Raw genomic sequence first — 18741 nt, 5'->3', positions numbered from 1 at the left:
CTTCAGTGGTTGTGGTGGAAGGTTCCATAGTGGTGGTGGTCGGAGCTTCAGTGGTTGTGGTGGAAGGTTCCATAGTGGTGGTGGTCGGAGCTTCAGTGGTTGTGGTGGAAGGTTCCATGGTGGTGGTGGTCGGAGCTTCAGTGGTTGTGGTGGAAGGTTCCATGGTGGTGGTGGTCGAAGCTTCAGTGGTTGTGGTGGAAGGTTCCATAGTGGTGGTGGTCGGAGCTTCAGTGGTTGTGGTGGAAGGTTCCATAGTGGTGGTGGTCGGAGCTTCAGTGGTTGTGGTGGAAGGTTCCATAGTGGTGGTGGTCGGAGCTTCAGTGGTTGTGGTGGAAGGTTCCATAGTGGTGGTGGTTGAAGATTCAGTGGTTGTGGTGGAAGGTTCCATAGTGGTGGTGGTCGGAGCTTCAGTGGTTGTGGTGGAAGGTTCCATAGTGGTGGTGGTTGAAGATTCAGTGGTTGTGGTGGAAGGTTCCATGGTGGTGGTGGTCGGAGCTTCAGTGGTTGTGGTGGAAGGTTCCATAGTGGTGGTGGTCGGAGCTTCAGTGGTTGTGGTGGAAGGTTCCATAGTGGTGGTGGTCGGAGCTTCAGTGGTTGTGGTGGAAGGTTCCATAGTGGTGGTGGTTGAAGATTCAGTGGTTCTGGTGGAAGGTTCCATGGTGGTGGTGGTCGGAGCTTCAGTAGTTGTGGTGGAAGGTTCCATGGAAGATTCAGTAATACTTGTGGTAGATTGAGAAGATCTAGTGGGTGGTTCTGAAGGTGTAGTAGATGATTCAGGACTCGTGGAAGATTCAGTACTGCCAGTGGTGGCTTCCGAAAGTGTTGTAGACGATCCAGGACTTGTGGAAGATTCAGCACCGCTTGTGGTAGAAGCAGAAGATCCAGTAGACTGTTCTGAAGGTGTTGTAGGCGATCCAGGACTCGTTGAAGACTCAGTACTATCAGTGGTAACTTCAAAAGATGTAGTGAATCGTTCTGATGGTATAGTAGACGATCCAGGGCTTGTGGAAGATGCATTACTGCCATTTGTAACTTCAGAAAGTGCTGTAGGCGATCCAGGACTTGTGGAAGATTCAGCACTACTTGTTGTGGAATCAGATGGTCTAGTAGACTGTTTTGAAGGTGTTGTAGTGATCCAGGACTTGTTGAAGATTTAGTACTACCAGTGGTAACTTCAAAAGATGTAGTGAATCGTTCTGATGGTATAGTAGACAATCCAGGGCTTGTGGAAGATGCATTACTGCCAGTTGTAACTTCAGAAGGTGTTGTAGATGATCCAGGAGTTGTGGAAGATTCAGCACCACTTGTTGTTGAATCAGAAGATATGGTGGATGGTACTGAAGGCGTAGTAGACGATCCAGAACTTGCGGAAAATTCAGCACCGCTTGTGGTAGAATCAGAAGATCTAGTAGACTGTTCTGAAGGTGTGGTGGGCGATCCAGGACTTGTTGAAGATTCAGTAACACTTGTCGTTGAATCAGAAGATTTAGTAGACTGTTCTGAAGGTGTTGTAGATGATCCAGGACTTGTGGAAGATTCAGCACCACTTGTCGTAGAATCAGAAGATATGGTGGATGGTTCTGAAGGCGTAGTAGACGTTCCAGAACTTGCGAAAAATTCAGCACCGCTTGTGGTAGAATCAGAAGATCTAGTAGACTGTTCTGAAGGTGTGGTGGGCGATCCAGGACTTGTTGAAGATTCAGTAACACTTGTTGTAGAATCAGAAGGTCTAGTAGACTGTTCTGAAGGTGTTGTAGATGATCCAGGACTTGTGGAAGATTCAGCACCACTTGTTGTAGAATCAGAAGGTCTAGTAGACTGTTCTGAAGGTGTTGTAGATGATCCAGGATTTGTTGAAGATTCAGTACTACCAGTGGTAACTTCAGAAGATGTACTAGATGATTCAGGGCTTGTAGAAGATTCAGCACCACTTGTTGTAGAATCAGAAGGTCTAGTAGACTGTTCTGAAGGTGTTGTAGATGATCCAGGATTTGTTGAAGATTCAGTACTACCAGTGGTAACTTCAGAAGATGTACTAGATGATTCAGGGCTTGTAGAAGATTCAGTACCACTTGTTGTAGAATCAGAAGATCTATTAGAATGTTCGAAAGGTATTGTAGATGATCCAGGACTTATGGAAAAATCAGTACCACCAGTGGTACCTTCAGACGGTCTGGTGGATTGTTCCGAAAGTGCAGTAGATGATCCAGTTATGGTAGATTCCGATGGACGAGTAGATGATTGCGAAGATGTGAATGTTGATTCAATAACAGTTGTGTTATATTCGATAGTAGAGTTCGAAGGCATTGTAGAAGTAAGGGAAGGTTCAACAGTAGAAGTTTGAGGTTCTGATGTGTTGTTGTATGGCAGTGTTGTATTGGTGAACGTCTCGGTAGTGGTGTGATTAGGTTCCATGGTGATTGTCGAAGGCTCTGTATTGGATTAGAATAGTTGAGCTGGTGTTATAATTGGTTTTGTAAGATAATCAATTATCGCATATATGGCCCTGATTTTCCGGATTTTTAGCCCATTTTTCATAGACTCCGTTTTTAAAAGGTGTTTTGTACTAGAACATGATATTTCAAAGCTCTATAATTCTTCAAATCATACGCTAAAATTCCCCGAAATTCCCATAACACACCTGAAGTTGGCTCCTTCGTAGTCATGGAAACTTCCACATTGATGGTATTCACAGAGTTCGTCAATTGTTTTGTCGTTGAAGTAATCAAAGATTCCAAAGTGCTGAACTTCAAAGTAGAAGAAGTTGGCTGAAAAAGGTTTTTGGTTCGAAGGTTCGAAGTGTTCAACTGACCTCTGGGGGAGCAGTGGGTGCAGGCCCACATGCAGCATCAACTTGTGCCAAAAACACAAGTAGAAGGAAGGTGGTTGGAATCATTCGTGATTTTCCGCTTCAACCGCATTTTTTTCCGCTTTTTATTCACTTTTGGGATTCATGAATATGCAAAATTAGACACATATGCAGATTGATTGTTTTAAACTGGTAATGTTTTTTTTTTCTGTTTAAAAAAACATTGATTAGAACAATGTTCAAGAGATCTAGTTTGCTAATGAGCACTTGCTGAGGTGATACAATTCATATTCATAAGGGCAATTAGATTCTTTTTTTCAGAAAAAAGTTGATTGAGGGCAAGCTAGACTATTCCAAAAAAATTGAAGAGGAGATTTCTCGGAGTTTTTTAGGGTATGCATTCAGACGTAACGATGCTCATTCCTTAACGATCTACTACTACAATGGTACCTACCAGTTTTATCTTACTTGTTTTTTTGTATGTCATTAGGCCAAATCGGAAGTCGGAAGTTGGAAGTGAGAAATTGCCTGGAAGTAGGAAATAGGAAGTCAGAAGTCGGAAGTAAACTTTCAAATGTTCCACTTTTTATAGCCTACTGTTATTTCGGAGCATTATTTTATTGGCGCTAATTTTGAACATTTTTTTTATTATTTTTCTGGCCAAAAAGAGCAAATTTCGCAAAATTTTTCGCAAAAATTCATTGCCGGAGTTTGAGAGTCTGAAGCAGGAATTAAAACTGATTTTCCGGAAGTCGGAAGTCGTTAGTGAAATTTCGAACTAGAAAGTCGGAAGTGAAAAAATGCCCGGAAATCGGAAGTAGTAAGTCGGAAGTCGGAATTCCTGACATCTCTGATATGAACCCGCACACGTGTTCGCCATCTCTATCACAAGTCTTGTGGCCGCCCGTATTGTAGCGGTTAACGCTTTACCCTTTTACCCGAAAGATGGAAGTTCGAGTCCCACAGGTGTCAACTTTTTATTTGTTTGTTTTTGATCAGATTTCAGAAGTACTTTTTCTCATCAGTTCGAAAAAAAAATCACAAAACAGCAGAACTTTGAGGATTAGTTGTTTTCGTTCAGAGTCAGCAGAAAACGTTCGAATTGAAAGCTCTTTCTTCTTCAGAGACAGTTCCAAAGGCCCTGAAATTTCGATAAGGGAAAAAATGCCGAATTCAGTGCAACAGGTCCGGAAACGCTGACTATAAAATACCCTTAATTTTTCGTGCATCCCCTGATACGCGGTCCATCGTTGTTGGAGGTAACCTCGTTTACCTGGAAATTGGAAAAAATGTGGAAGAGGAAATGGGAGTTTTCTAGGCCACGGTATACTAGAAGATTGGAACTTTATTATTCAAGCGCTTTCAAGCTTGAAATTCATTTTCGATCATTGGCAGACTTCCAAAAGATCCCACGCTGTCACTTTTAACTTTGAGCCTATTTATCTCGGTTTCTGTGTAAGATGTCAAAAAATGATCGACTAACAAAATGTTACTGATATCACGAGGAACATTTTATTAGTAGACACATTTTTGATATCTCAAACGGGAAACGAGATAATCAGGTTCAAAGAAAAGCTCTTCATAAGGAGTTTCATTTTTTAAAATTGAAAATTCAAGTGTTATTTAAACGTGGAAAAAAAACATATTGTGGAGAAACTAGCGTTTGAGGAAAAAAAGATAAAACTTTTCGATTTATAGAAAAAAAAACTACGTGAATTGATTTTGAAGTCTATGACCCTTGATGACCCATTGGCCTCATAAAGATATGAAGTAATAGGAAAAAGGAGGAAAGAATCAGTTCTCGTCTTCTCGGGGCTCCAGATAGGGGACCAGAGAAGGAGCTCCGGCTGGAGCCAGGACAAGGGCCTGGGCCTGGGGGCCTGGGCCTGGGGGCCTGGGCCTGGGAGCCTGGGCCTGGGAGCCTGGGCCTGGGGGCCTGGGCCTGGGGGCCTGGGCCTGGGGGCCTGGGCCTGGGAGCCTGGGAGCCTGGGAACCTGGGCCTGGGAGCCTGGGTGCCTGGGAGCCTGGGCCTGGGAGCCTGGGAGCCTGGGAGCCTGGGCCTCACCACTTAACTGTCTTTTTCCAAAGGTCTAGAAGGATAGTACGAGCACAAATCAGCCAAAAAATTTTCAGAAGACAATTTTCAGCCGCCCTCTGAGAACCGTCTGAAAATTTGTTCGACATAGTGAAGAGAATGCCTTAAAATATGTATAAGTTCGTCAATTTAGATTCAAGTCAGATCTCATTTTTTAAGAATAGTCTGGTTCCAGTTGTGTAAAGATTTCGAATGGACTGAAAATGTTTGAACCCAACCGACTTAGCCAATTTTTTTAGATTTTCAGAATCGGTCCCTTTACACCTTAATGAATTCGGAAGTAATTTAACGAGATATTTTCAGATGGAGCTAGTTAACGAATACTGATAAAATATGTATAACATGAAAGAGATTTCAGAACCATTAAAATTAAGACAAGAAAAATGATCCAAAACAGTTTATTTGTATTTAGTTTTTTCAAAATGGTAGATTATTTTTAGCTCCGTAACATCCAATATTTTTAACTTCGGTGAAGCGTGGTGTATGTGCTTGCCATGTGCTGCCTCCAACGCATACCAAGGCTTCAAGGCTTGTAGCTTGGTCATTCTGAAAATAACCAAAACCATTTAGAGATATAGCAACAAAAAAACTCACCACACCATCGTAATTAGGGTAAAAATCAATTTTCTCACCGAAGTCCCACTCTTCTCCCCCAAAATCGCACTCCAATTCCAGTTTACAATCGACGATTCTGACAGTTCACCTCAATGAACGTTAAGTTCATTACAGTCTGCTCGAATCCGGCAACCAATTCCTTCGTGAAAAGATCCGGGTGGCCGGTGCAAGCGCAAGCTGAAAAATCACAGTCAGCTGAATCACACCAAACGTTTCTGGGACTAACTGTTACAAGCGGCTTCGCAGCATGCAATGAGTCCGGTGATGAGAAGAGTGTTGAAGACCAAATTCATTGTGTTTTCTGATGAAATGAGGGGGATGGCGTCCTCCTTTTATTCACTTTTCTCCAGCACACATGCTAATTTGGTGACTTGGGTTATGTTAATAAATTTCATTTGTATTCATTTTGTGCAAAGTGAGATTTGGTCGATTGAACACAGTTTTTTGAACTATTAAACTAAAGGACACAGAATGGAGGAAGGAGATTTTCTGAGAAAAAAGGCTACAGGGACATTAAGAAAAGAAGGATGAGCTTCACGTTCAGAACAATTTGTCAACAAAGTTTAAATTGAATTCTTCTATTTTTGAATTTTGTTTAAAAACTTTTATTAAAAAATCAATTCTTGATTGAGCTTGACTGGATTTGTGCACTTGACTTGAGAAAGATATGTACAGTATCGGTCAATGAGATATACAAAAATGTGATTTTCAGTTGATTTTCGGTAATTTTCACAATTTTCAGTGATCTGGAGCTCGGCTGTCAAGGTTCCAATCACCTTGAAAATTTAGGAGGGTGTAAAACAGACCTAGATTGAAAACTTTGCATTCACAGAATTTTTGAAAAATCCTAGATTTTCAGTTATTTGTCGATTTCAGAAAGACACCTGTTTCTTTCACGATTTTTGAACAAAAATGGGTCAGAAAAGGGTTCTTTCAGAAATCGCCGAATAGCCGGAAAACTAGGAACTTTCAAACAATTCTGTGCATACATAGTTTTGAATCTATAATAGGTCTCTTCTCCATTCTCCAAAGTTTATTAAAGTGATCGGACACTTGACAGCCGAGTTTCGGACTCCTGAAATTGGTCAAAAATAGCACTGCTGATTGGCTCCGTCTCAAATCTGGTAATTAACACGAATTAAAGTTAATTAGTGAAGTTCAAAAGTACTGTATCTTTGATATTCCTGGTTTTGAAGTCTTCGAAAAAAAGGTAAAAAAATAGGCTCATAAAAATTTTGAATTTCCCAGGAAAGATGATCCTAGTCCTTCCCAAAAATAATGGTTGTTTTTTTTTCGAATAGAGAAATACATCTGAAGTGAACCGAATCTATGTTTTCAGGAACCAAAAATTTACTAAAACACAGTTTGTTGTTTTCATATAATTCTTGATGACGGTAATATAGAAAATGAGATTCCCGAATTTTGGATTGCAATTTATAGTTTCAGTATAACACAGTACCGGTCAATAGCATATACAAAAACGTATTTTTCAGGTGGTTTTGACCATTTTCGGAAGACTGGAGCTCGCCTATCACGTTTCCAATAACTTTGAAAATTCAGTGTGAAGTAGAGCTAGATTGAAAACTTTGCATTCACAAAATTTTTTGGATTTTTGGAAATCTTTAATTTTTCAGCTATTCGCCGATTTCTGAAAGATACCTGTTTTTGGCCCGTTTTTGCACTGAAAGCAGGAAAATGTATTTTTTGAAAGTTCTGGAAACACTGAGAATATTTCAGATGTTTCCAGAAGCTTCTAGACTCTACATCCTCAATGGAAAACTAATTCTGCTCATCTACGCACTCGCCACATGTTTCAATTTTCCTGTAGATAATTTTTTGTTGCTGATAACACACAACTTTTCAATAAGACGGTTTTCGAACGTGCATGTAACAATTTTTTCCACCAAATTATTATCAAGAAAGAGGTCAGTTAATGGCGAAATTTAGAGAAAAAGAGTGCAAGATTTTGTTATCAGATGGGGGAAGGAAGGGGACGAGAAAGAGTGTTTCCAGTTGAGACCATTGTTCGAGGCTAATTCTTTTTCAGTCAAGACACGTTCTGAGGATTTTTTCAATTGAACTTTAGTGATCTGAAATTAACTCATTCAAGATTGTGGTCGTGGTCCCTGAAAAGGTCCCACCACGAAAACTACCGTAACCTAAATATATGTTTATTTTCGCGATTCATTTTCACGGTTTTTGTGCGCTTTTCAGTCAATTTTTCGACTATCAAAAAGTTTTATTTTCCGACAAAAATGTTTTTAGGTTACGGTAGTTATCGTTGTGGGACCTTCGGTCTCTTTTCCACAGCTTTGATTCTAGGAAATGACTGTAAAGGGTGGGCAGGCGTAGGCGAAACGGATCCACCCTAATAAAAAGTTTATCATCATTTTTTCCCTAGAAAACTAATTTTGATTTTTGGAACTACAAGGTTCACCGAACAGTGAAAATTTCGATGTAGCCTTAATATTCTTAACTTCATCTTCAATTTACCATAAACATATTAATAGAAGGATATATGTGCACTTTGAGCCAATTTATCTCGGTTACTGTAACAGATATCAAGAAGTAGTCAGCTGGCAAAAGGATTATTATAATATCACAATCATGTTTCCTGTTGACTACTTTTTGATATCTTTCACAAGGACCTAGATAAATTAGCTCAAAATTAAGAGTCTACAGTGACTTCTATCACAGGTCAAACGAAATTTCGGAGACCCAACCAATTCACTTCAATTCATGTATACCGTTTTTTGTGTTTCCTTTTTTCAATCCTGATATTCCAGAACAAAGTTCCAGATGAATCCATCAACATCAAACGACGCCGAAATCCCAAAACCAATTTCTTCCCCGCGAAGAACCCTTCCAGAAGCACCACCCAGTTATTACGACTTCCCTCCCAGCTACACGACGAACGGAGACATCTATACTGACGAACTTCCGGCATACTGTCCTAGAGAATTCCCTTCAAGACCTCCTTGTGCTCAGGAGCCTCAACGTCCCCCGCCACCTCAACGAGTGTATACTGTACTTCCACGACAATCGTATGCGATTCGAATGCATAGAAGTGAGTTTGAGCTTTGATTTTTTTTTATTCTTTCTCTTCGAGTTCGTTATCAGTAGGTTATTCTCAAACATAAGGATGCGCTTCTGCAGACAGTATCAGGTGGTTTATTAAAGTTTAATTGATTTTTGAAAGTTGCGAAGTCGTAAAAAAGGTGACTGCCGGAAAAATAATTTGACAGGATTAAACAGAAATCGGAGCTTAGGAAGTGGTCCCACAACGACAACTACCGCAACCTAAATAGATTTTTATTTTCAGGATATATTTTCTCGAAATTTTCAAATTTCCGGCAATTTCAAGAAATCAGAACGAAAAAATCGACGAAAATTAGTGAAAAGCGAGAAAATAATTATATTATTAGGTTACTGTAGTTATCGTTGCAGAACCCTCTGTGAGCGGTGCGCAGATCCGGTAGCGACATTCTCAAAGGCGCATTTGAAGGATGATGTATTTTCGTGATTATTTTCCATAATTTTCAATGTTATGATTTTTTTTTCCCGGTTTTTCGGACCTCATGTAAACAAAAATAGTTTAAAATCGACGAAATTCATTGAAAAATCGAAAAAAGTAGGCCAGAAAATAATTACTAGAATACATGTTCCTTTAAAGGTGGGGAGACATGAAAAAATAATGTTCTCGAAATTCCTTTTAAATATGCCCCTCGAGGAGTTGAACTTGTGGGGGCGATGATTGAGGGTACGGCGCCGCTACCGACTGAGCCACGCGGGCAAAGAGAAAGTTGCCGCCTGATTGCATACATAAAGGCGAGGACGACAGCTGTACGCAGAGTGGCATTAAGCGATGTACACCGTCACGGTAGAATGCATACCCTAGCTACAAAAATCCTACGAAAAATCTCCTGTCCTCCCACCTTTAAATGCTCCTTTTAGGATGTCACTATTATTCTTGTCTGGCCCCGATGGTCGAGAATTTATTTAAAGGAGCATCGTCGGTCGTGAAGCGAAAACAACTACGGTTTTTACAAAATAAATTCATGCGCCTTTAATACAGTACTTCGCAATTAATTTATCCATTGTCGACTTTTTTTCTACTTTAAAAGGGGATTCAGTTGATTATTCAAGAGAATCTGAAGAATTTTAAAGAAAACAAGCACAAAAACCCAAGAGGAATAGGCAAAAAAATACAATAATTCCGTAGTACTGTGTCAAAGGCGCATTTCGCTTCAAAACCGACGATGCGCCTTTAACTCAATTTTTCGGTCACAAGGTTCATCGGCGCCGGACAAGAATAATAGTGAAAAATTGACTGAATATAAATCCAGAAAATGAAAATTTTATTAGGTTACGATAGTTGGGACCTTTGTCTCAATTTTTTTAATGAAAAAAAGGAAAATTTTCAGCTTATCGATCAGCACCTGCACGCAATCAACACCTCCGTCGTCAACTCAACAAACTCTTCGGACTCGCTTTTATCATAATGTTGGCTATTGTTATTCTGGTCTTAGCTGTTCTGATGACCGTTTCCCTTGTTTAATTTTTTTTTCGTATTATTTATTATTTTTTGTGTTTCAATCTATTCAATAAAATGTTTGGTCGTTGTTTTATTCAAAATAGCTCAAGGTGTGTAAACAGACTTTTTATGATAAAAATATGTTATTTCTAGGCCATGTGACACGTGTAAACATACAAATTTTCAGGCTCTTTCAGATTCACGAGGTCGCTTTGGTACAGTTATCTAAGCGACCATCGATATAAAAAGTGTCAATAACAAAGCTTAATTGTGAATCTTTCTTTCTTTTTTCGTTTTTTTTTTATTTTTGAGCAATTTTATCGTTGTATATATTTTTTAATTTCTATTGTAGAAAAAATGCACAACTCCAAAGAAGATCTTGATCGATTCTACTCGAATTCTAGAAGGACGTCTAGGTATTTTTACTTTAATTTTTAGGATTTGTTATCATTTTTCCAGCATCACTCTCCCTCCGCACGGCATTATCCCGGCGGTGTACAGCATTGAAACTGGCTACGATCCCGAGTGCCCACAAGAACCGAGTGGAATTCATAAATCTGTAAAAATTATTTTCGTACTGCTTATTTTAACCGTTCTTCTTGTCGGATTCGTCTTTGCCGTGCTTTCAGTGACTCGGCTGACGAAACATTAATTTTATGATTTTTCACTGATTTTACTGTAAATATTGTACTTAAATTATACTTGTTGAATCATTTTGACTGTAAATAGCCTTTGAAAACTTAATAAAGTGTTGAAAATCAAGCAAAATGCAGAAAAAATTTCACAAACGTCACTCCGCTATCCCGTAGCGCGCGTTGTTTAGCGCAATTTTGTGACGTGTCGCAGTGAATATTCTTCCGTTTTTCCGTTGAAAACCTTCGTTATCCTCCGTCTATTGATCTACAATTTTAAAGATAATTAATTTTCAAAAATTTAGGTAAAAACTGACAAAAATGAACTCGATAACATGGGCTCTGGCAGTGCTGCTCGTCACCCCAGCCGCCTCCTACTTCATTCACGTCGACGCCAATGAGGAACAATGCTTTTTCGATCGACTAACCTCCGGAACAAAGATGGGATTAATGTTCGAGGTTGCCGAAGGCGGATTCCTCGATATTGATGTCAAGGTATTGATTTTTTCCTCAAAAATTGAATAAAAATCTGTACTTCAGATCACTGGACCGGATAACAAGGAAATCTACAAAGGAGAACGCGAATCGTCCGGAAAATTCACATTTGCCGCTCATATGGATGGTATTTACACGTATTGTTTCGGAAACAAGATGAGTACTATGACGCCGAAGGCTGTGATGTTCACCGTGGAGATCACCGAGCCACATCAACAAGCACCAGGAGCCGCTGCTAGTCAAGATGCTGGTAAGGTTTATTTGCGTTAAAACTTGAAAAAGATTCTAATAATCGACGAAATTCTATGCCGGAGAGTATAATCCTGGACCTTGGAAGAAGTAGAAATCGTTAGAAGCATGAACCTGGCTTCATAACAATGCGCGCAGCTTTGATAGAAAAATTACCTAAATTTTAGAACTAGAATTTTCTATTTATGTCAATTTCTTCATTCCAGCTGATAACGCGAAATTGGAAGAGATGGTCCGCGAGCTCTCCTCCGCCTTGATGTCCGTGAAACACGAGCAAGAGTACATGGAAGTGAGAGAACGAGTTCACCGAAACAGTGAGATCCTTCCTTCCTTTTCCTAAAAAACCAACTTATTTTCAGTCAACGAAAACACCAACTCTCGTGTCGTGATGTGGGCGGCGTTCGAGGCATTCGTACTCGTCGGAATGACAATTGGACAAGTGTTCTACTTGAAGCGATTCTTCGAAGTGCGAACGATGGTGTAAACCTAGTTTTATAACGCGTTTCTCTTGTTCTTCAATTTTTTGCCCATTATTTATTTGTTTCCTTCTGTTAATTGCTGGTCTTATGGGTTATTTTTTCCCAAATGAGTGATGTTAGTATGATGTAATTTATTGTATGTCTTTTAGCCCGGATAATATACGAAAATTGAATTTAAAAATGCCTCCAAATTTTCTCCCCTAGCATTTTCAGCTCACAAGAATGCCATCTATCGTGATGCTGTCCAGGAAAACAGTTCAGCGGAATTCTCACCGGTCTTCAGAGATTCTGAGAAATGAAGGCTCCATGGAATCGAACCGAAAAAATGCCGATTCTTCGTTTCGCATTTTCTGAGAAAATGCACAATAGAAAAAAAAACTCAAAATTGTGCACTTAAACTTCTGGATTTCTACACTGCAGGTGCTGTTCTTCATCGATTTTCTTTTCTATTTTTCAACTCCATTGATCTCTTTGTAATTGCAAACTTTCGTGTCAAGACACCCTTCAAGGCATTTCCCTCTCATTTTGTCGCCGAAGTTGATTGTTTATCTACACACTTGCAATAGTGGTGCGCTGTCGGTTCCATGGTGTAGTGGTTAGCACTCAGGACTCTGAATCCTGCGACCCGAGTTCAAATCTCGGTGGGACCTATCGCTTTTTGCTTCTTTTTTGCAGAAGTATAACATGATGGGAATGTGGAACGATGATAAATACCATTATTGGCTAATCTAAAGAAGAATTTTAGGTTTATAAGGTCTTCTGAAGATTGCATATACCGTTAGAAGGTCATCCAAGCCGTCAACTTTGAGCCCCTATATGATATATCTATACATATCTCAGTTCCTGTGGAAGATATCAAAGTTTTGTCAACTAACAAAATATTTATGATATTATGATAAACATTTTGTTATTATTGTTGTGCGAAAAAATTGGAGCGAGAGAGTATTTTTTGCAGTCTGAATACAGTAGGCACCTCGAAGCGACAAGCCTAAATAGCGCACAGTCGGTGGAGACGCAGAGAAATATTTCGATTAACTGTCTGCGTCTCAACCCCAATTTTTTCGGACAACAATAATAGTTGACCACTTTTCGGTATCTTTTACAGGAACCGAGATATATGGGCTCAAAGTTGAAGGCGTCGGCTGGTGATTTCTAGAATTCGCATGAATAAATAAATGTTGTGTATTTTCTGTTTTTCTCACAATAGTGAAGGTTTTATAGACATCAGTATAGTAAACAAAACAAGGAACTGGAATGATCGGGTTTTTTGATAAACAGACTGGTGACAGCGAAAAAATTGATGGCTGTCTTTTGAAAATTGTGAAAAGAGTGCTCATTTCTTTCAAGCCTCTAACGTATTAGTTTTTTTCGTTTCATAATTTCTGAAAAATTTTATTTTTAGCAAAAAAATTTTAGGTGACCATGATCCTATCCAAAACCCTACGAACCCCTCAATTATTATTCCGAACTGCAAAGGCAACCGACAAGGAAAGAGTTATAAAATTTCTGACTGACCATTTCGCTAAAGAGGAGCCTTGTTTAAGGGTAATTTTGACAAAGTATTCTGGAAAGTGGAATCTTTTTAGGCTCTAAGATTAGGTCCAGAAACCACTGAAGCGATTTTCAACACCACAGTAACCCGTTGCCTGAAATACCCATTTTCTACAGTAGTCCTTCAAGAGAATGGAGATTTGGCTGGGTGTCTAGTAGCGTCGGTTTGGAATCGCACTGATCCAATTGGAAATGCGGATTTTGACGATTCAGGTGTTCCGGAAAAATTGAAATTGTTTGGTGAGTTTTGCATTTTTAGTTTCGATTCACAGGGTGTCGTATAATTACCCTGACTGATAAAAACAGGTGTATCTTTAGGCGTAACTTTCCTGGAAGCACGAAAATTGGTAGAGCTATAACTTTAAGCTTGATTCAAAGCTGCTGAAATCTTCAGAGAAATTCCTCAAGTCTAGGTATTGTTAGGATTTCCCAAAGATGAATACCGTTGGATCAACGGAATCAACTTTGATAAGCGATAACTCAGCTCAAAGTTGATTAAATATCTTGAAACTTGGTCAGTTTACTTTGGAATGTTCCCCCTCCAAATTTGAGCCCAGTAAAACGCTTTACCTTAATTTTGTGTTAGTACAAACTTTAGTCTCTGTGATTATGTGCCACCTTGTGAATCTAATTGTCAACTTTAGTCCAATTCATCAATAATGCTCATGCGAACTTCTGGAAAATCGCCCCGCCACATGTCAACTCTGTTATTCACAGGTTTTTTTTTTCAAAAAATTGAATTATAAGATTTCAGCTGACTGTATTTCAGAGAAATGGGAAGTGTTGCTCCAGAATTCACTCGTCTAGGAATCGCCACAAAAATGGTATATACCAATATGACAAAGAGGAATATTCAGGAATTCAGAATCCGCTAATTCAAAAATTTGAAAAGTTTCGATTTAGAAATACAACATTGGTGGTGTGATATCTGAAACGTCTTCGTTAGCAAACCAGTTGCTTCTGGAGAAGCAAGGATTCAAGGCAAGCTGATTTTGGAAGTTTTTAATTATATATTTTCAAAAATTTCAGCATCTAAAGGAACTACCGTACTCCGATATCAAGGACTCAAAAGGAAATGAGATTCTGAAATTGGATGATGGAACTACAGCTCTGCGACTGAATTACAAAGCAATAGAGGACTATGGAGATCTTCCAGAATGACTTTTTTTTCAATTTGACTTATAAAGATTTTCTGCAACAGAAGAATTTGATGATAAAAAGAAAAGGATAGAATCACATGATCATTAGCATCAATCGGTTCAATGCAAACAATCAAAGTACAATCTGACATGTCAATTAGAACTTTTACTTGTTTGATTTCTTTTTTCAGAATCGATAGCACAACTTTTACAACAATGCTGTTACACAACCGACCGTGCCTTATGCCTTTCCATGGAGTTTAAAGAATAACAAAGTAACAGAACGCAATATATTTTGATCAACGAACTTTTGAAAATCAACAAAACAACCTGCTGACTTGTCTTACCCCCCCCCCCCCCCCCCCTCCGTTCACCACAGTTCAAACTTTTGTTGTTATCTGTTGTTATCATTGATTGATAACATAAATACCTCTACCCGAGGAAGTATCTAACTTTTCCACTTGGTATACCTCTAATAAAAGGTCACTTTAGACTTGCACTTTGAGCCCATAAAAACATATTTTCCAGTTGATTTTTTGGCATTTTCAGGAGTCTGAAGCTCGGCTGTGAAGTTTCCGATCATTTTGAAAATTTTGAATGGTGTGAAACAGATCTAGATTGAAAACTTCGCAGTGGCAGAAGTTTTCTAGCTACTTGCCGGTTTCTGAAAGACAGATTTCTTTCTCGTTTTCAGTGCAAAAACGGGACAAAAGGGGATGTTTTTTAGAATCGGAGAAAAAGGAATTTTCTAAAAATTTTGCTAATGCAAAGTGTCTGATCTAAGTCTGTTTCATATCCTCTAAAATTTTCAAAGTGATCGGAAACTTGACAGCCGAGCTCCAGACTTCTGATTGTGAAAGTGACCTAAAATCTTGAAAATTACGTTTTTGTATTGAACGGTACTGTATCTCGGTTACTGTTAGCTGTATCAAAACGTAGTCAACAAACAAAATATGTATCATAATATCATGAACATTTTATCAGTTAACGACGTTTTGATATCTGTTACAGGAACAGTTATATGAGCTCAAAGTACAAGTGGCTTTCTATTAGAGTGTTTATGGTATTTTTTTGAATCTGAAGTTTTCGTTCCAGTATTCGATCTATTTTACGATGTTGTTATCAAGAGTTTTGCGAAGACAACAACTCCTATTCCGAGCCGCACAACCCAAAGATAAGGATAATATTATCAAGTTTCTGGATAATCATTTCGCCAAGGAGGAACCATGTGCAAGGGTGAGTAATGGCGAATCCACAAACCCCGACTTTTTTCTAATTTCAGGCCATGAAACTCTCCCCCGAAATCACGCACAACACATTCACAACTACAGTAACCCGCTGCCTAAAATACCCCTTCTCTACAGTAGTCCTCCAAGAGAATGGAGATTTGGCTGGGTGTCTAGTAGCGTCGGTTTGGAATCGCACTGATCCAATTGGAAATGCGGATTTTGACGATTCAGGTGTTCCGGAAAAATTGAGATTGTTTCGTGAGTATTTTGTAATTCCTGTAGACCAATCTTCTAATATTTCAGTCGAATTTTTGAATACGGCTCACTCAAACTTCTGGAAAATCGCTCCACCTGGAGTGAATGCTGTGATTCATAGGGAGCTTGGAAGTGTGGCTCCCAAGTTCACCCGTGGCGGAATCGCAACTAAGATGACGTATACAAATTTGACGAAAACTAACTTGAGGGTGAGTCGGTCGTTCCAGTGATTTTGACTTAAATTTAATTTTTTGAAGAAATACGACATAGGAGGTGTGCTATCCGAAACCACTTCGATTGCTAATCAGATGGTTCTCGAGAAAGCCGGATTTAAGGTAAACATTATTCTTGATCCCATATATCTCGGTTCCAGTAACAGTTATCAAAAAGCGGTCAACGGATAAAATACTTATCATAATACCAGCAGCATTTTATTAATTGCCTACGTTCGTTTTGATATGTTTTATAGGAACCGAGATACAGTCCCGGTCAGAAAGATATACAAAAACATATTTTCCAGTAGATTTTCGGCCATTTTTAGAAGTCTCGAGCTCGGCTTGTGAGTGTTCGATCACTTTGAAAATTTTGGAGGGTGTAAAACATACCTGTATTGATAACTTTGCATTCACAGAATTAAAATTTTTTTTTTAGTTTTTCAGCTATTTGCCGATTTCGAAAAGTCTTTCTTTTTGGCCGTTTTGTAAAACGTGAAAAAGATGTCCTTCGGAAATCGACAAATAGCTGAAAAACTAAGGAGTTTCAAATAGTTCTATGAATGCAAATTTTTCAATCTAGGTCAATTTTACATACTCCAAAATTTTCAAAGTGATTGGAGCGTTGACAGCCGAGCTTCAGACTTCTGAAAATTGTCAAAATGGCCGAGAATAAACTGCGAAATTCGTGTTCTGTATACTTTATTGACGGTTACTGTAGCTTCACACTGTAAATCAATTTTCAGTGTCTCAAAGAGATGTCCTATGACGTCATCGTGGATTCCAAAGGGCAAAAAGTGCTAAATTTGGATGATGGAACGACAGTGCTTCGTTTAAATTTCAAACCAATACAGGACTATGAAAACTTGCCAGAATAGAGCTGTGGAAGAGAAACGACCATTGGCTTTGGCATATTTTTGGCTACGGTAGTTGTCGTTGTGGACCTTCCGCCACCAGAATATCTCCACGTCATCAAGATTTTACATGTTTACATTTCCCAAAATAGGTCAAGATCTGGATTTCCTTGTGTACTTTTTCCTTTTTCCCCTAAATAAATTTTCAATGATCTAACCAAAAGTTTTCGCTTTTCATATTTCTTTTGTGTTGCACACACAGTGTCATCATCATCATCATCACATTTTCAAACACACATTCACAAAACGTCAACAATAGAGACAGTTGGATGAACAATATTCACAGAGAGATTTTGGTTTGATCAGCCGCCTCCTTCTTTTTTCTGCGTCTCCTCCAGATCCACACTATTCCATATCGGATTTTAGAGTTAGTTGGGGAGGAAGGACACAGCGGTTTTGTCAAAGTGAGTTTTGTGAAAATGGAAAAAAAATATATTGAAATGTTGGGATTAGACCAGTTTTGGTTTTAGTATATTTTCATGGCTTGGGTTTCGAATGTTTTCAAACTTGAAATCTACCGGAAACACTCTAATAGAACGCGAGCCTATTTATCTAACTTTCTGTGACAGATATCAAAAAGTTGTTAACTAATAAAATATAGCTGATATTATGATAAAAGTTTTTTTAATTGATCGTTTTTTTAAATATCTTTTGAAAGACATAGGCTCAAAGTGGATGGTCCGGGTGGCGCTCTATTAGAGTGTTAACGGTAATTTCTTATTTCGTCCACTTTTTTTTTTCAAACCATAATTCCAGGATACTTTTTGACCGTGATTCAAAGAGTTTTCTTTAAAAGCTTAAGTTTCTAATTTTCTGAAAAATTGCTATTATAATAACTTGCTCTACAGTAACCCTGCAAAATACCATAAACACTCTGATAGAACGCCAACCCTTGGCTTTCTACTTTGAGCTTCAATATCTCAGTCCTTGTGAAGGATATCAAAAATGTGTCAACTGAGAAAATGTTTGTAATATTATCATAAACAATTTACCAGTTTTTACCAATTTACCAATTTTCCTATCTTTGACGGGGACCGAGATATACAGGCACATTTTATACCATAAGCACTTTAACATAACGTCCCAAACTTTTTACTTTGATCCTATATAACTCGGTTCCTGTAAAAAATATCAAAAATGTGTCAACTGATAAAATGTTTGTGATGTTATGATAAATAATTTATCAGTTGACACTTTTTTGATATCTTCTACAAGAGCCGATATATACAAGCTGAAAGTTAACGGCTAGAGTGGCTTTTTATTAGAGTGGTTACGGTAATTTTTGATGTGCTCGAATTTCAAATATTTCTCACTATTTTGAAAAATTAAAAGTTTTTGTTTTTTTTCGCATTCCGTTTTATTATTTTGGTGCGGAAAAATCGGAAGAGAACTACCAGTGGCCGTGGCCGAAGGTCTTACAACGACAACTACCGTAACCTAACAATATTTAAAATTTCCGTATTTTTTCATGTTTTTCACTGGTTGAAACAATTGAATGAAAACGCACGAAAATCACGATAACAAATCCGCAAA

The 18741-nt window shown here is 38.6% G+C and overlaps 8 protein-coding genes and 1 non-coding gene across 9 annotated transcripts in view; 7 read left to right on the top strand and 2 right to left on the bottom strand.

Moving 5' to 3' along the window:
* The window catches only part of CBG11292, a gene marked incomplete at both ends in the record, with an annotated part of 5715 nt that extends 2819 nt beyond the window's left edge, over positions 1-2896 (bottom strand). The window contains 3 exons of the mRNA XM_045236554.1: positions 1-2432; positions 2642-2768; positions 2813-2896. The exon at positions 1-2432 is cut by the window's left edge and continues 2339 nt beyond it. Of these exons, the coding sequence (XP_045094572.1) occupies positions 1-2432; positions 2642-2768; positions 2813-2896 (2643 nt within the window). The remainder of the gene's footprint in view (positions 2433-2641; positions 2769-2812) is intronic.
* An 858-nt stretch (positions 2897-3754) lies between these two features.
* Positions 3755-4009, top strand: CBG26890 (the record flags this gene model as incomplete). Its single annotated transcript, XM_045236553.1, has 1 exon — positions 3755-4009. The coding sequence occupies one exon, from the start codon at positions 3755-3757 to the stop codon at positions 4007-4009; it is 255 nt and encodes an 84-aa protein (XP_045099183.1).
* A 1312-nt stretch (positions 4010-5321) lies between these two features.
* Positions 5322-5812, bottom strand: CBG26889 (the record flags this gene model as incomplete). The annotated part of the gene is made up of 3 exons (XM_045236552.1): positions 5322-5450; positions 5608-5696; positions 5746-5812. 3 exons carry the CDS (start codon positions 5810-5812, stop codon positions 5322-5324), a joined length of 285 nt encoding a protein of 94 aa, XP_045099182.1.
* Positions 5813-8318: 2506 nt separating this feature from the next.
* CBG11294 lies at positions 8319-10077 on the top strand (the record flags this gene model as incomplete). Its single annotated transcript, XM_002635032.1, has 2 exons — positions 8319-8586; positions 9944-10077. 2 exons carry the CDS (start codon positions 8319-8321, stop codon positions 10075-10077), a joined length of 402 nt encoding a protein of 133 aa, XP_002635078.1.
* Positions 10078-10410: 333 nt separating this feature from the next.
* Positions 10411-10705, top strand: CBG26888 (the record flags this gene model as incomplete). Its single annotated transcript, XM_045236551.1, has 2 exons — positions 10411-10469; positions 10513-10705. The coding sequence occupies 2 exons, from the start codon at positions 10411-10413 to the stop codon at positions 10703-10705; spliced, it is 252 nt and encodes an 83-aa protein (XP_045099181.1).
* Positions 10706-11006: 301 nt separating this feature from the next.
* Cbr-sel-9 lies at positions 11007-11913 on the top strand (the record flags this gene model as incomplete). Its single annotated transcript, XM_002635033.1, has 4 exons — positions 11007-11180; positions 11226-11430; positions 11636-11743; positions 11789-11913. The coding sequence occupies 4 exons, from the start codon at positions 11007-11009 to the stop codon at positions 11911-11913; spliced, it is 612 nt and encodes a 203-aa protein (XP_002635079.1).
* Positions 11914-12486: 573 nt separating this feature from the next.
* CBG29032 lies at positions 12487-12558 on the top strand. Its single transcript has one exon. It is a non-coding gene (tRNA).
* Positions 12559-13330: 772 nt separating this feature from the next.
* On the top strand, positions 13331-14620 carry CBG11297 (the record flags this gene model as incomplete). The annotated part of the gene is made up of 5 exons (XM_045236549.1): positions 13331-13453; positions 13495-13672; positions 14104-14176; positions 14229-14283; positions 14489-14620. 5 exons carry the CDS (start codon positions 13331-13333, stop codon positions 14618-14620), a joined length of 561 nt encoding a protein of 186 aa, XP_045094571.1.
* A 1091-nt stretch (positions 14621-15711) lies between these two features.
* On the top strand, positions 15712-17172 carry CBG11298 (the record flags this gene model as incomplete). The annotated part of the gene is made up of 5 exons (XM_002635035.1): positions 15712-15834; positions 15881-16085; positions 16131-16291; positions 16340-16417; positions 17041-17172. The coding sequence occupies 5 exons, from the start codon at positions 15712-15714 to the stop codon at positions 17170-17172; spliced, it is 699 nt and encodes a 232-aa protein (XP_002635081.1).
* Between the last annotated feature and the right edge of the window lie 1569 nt (positions 17173-18741).

Source organism: Caenorhabditis briggsae, assembly GCF_000004555.2.
Source record: "Caenorhabditis briggsae complete genome, chrV, whole genome shotgun sequence".
Lineage (NCBI taxonomy): Eukaryota > Metazoa > Nematoda > Chromadorea > Rhabditida > Rhabditidae > Caenorhabditis > Caenorhabditis briggsae.
The sequence above is the reverse complement of the archived record's forward strand: the minus strand, read 5'-3'. Positions and strand labels throughout refer to the sequence as shown.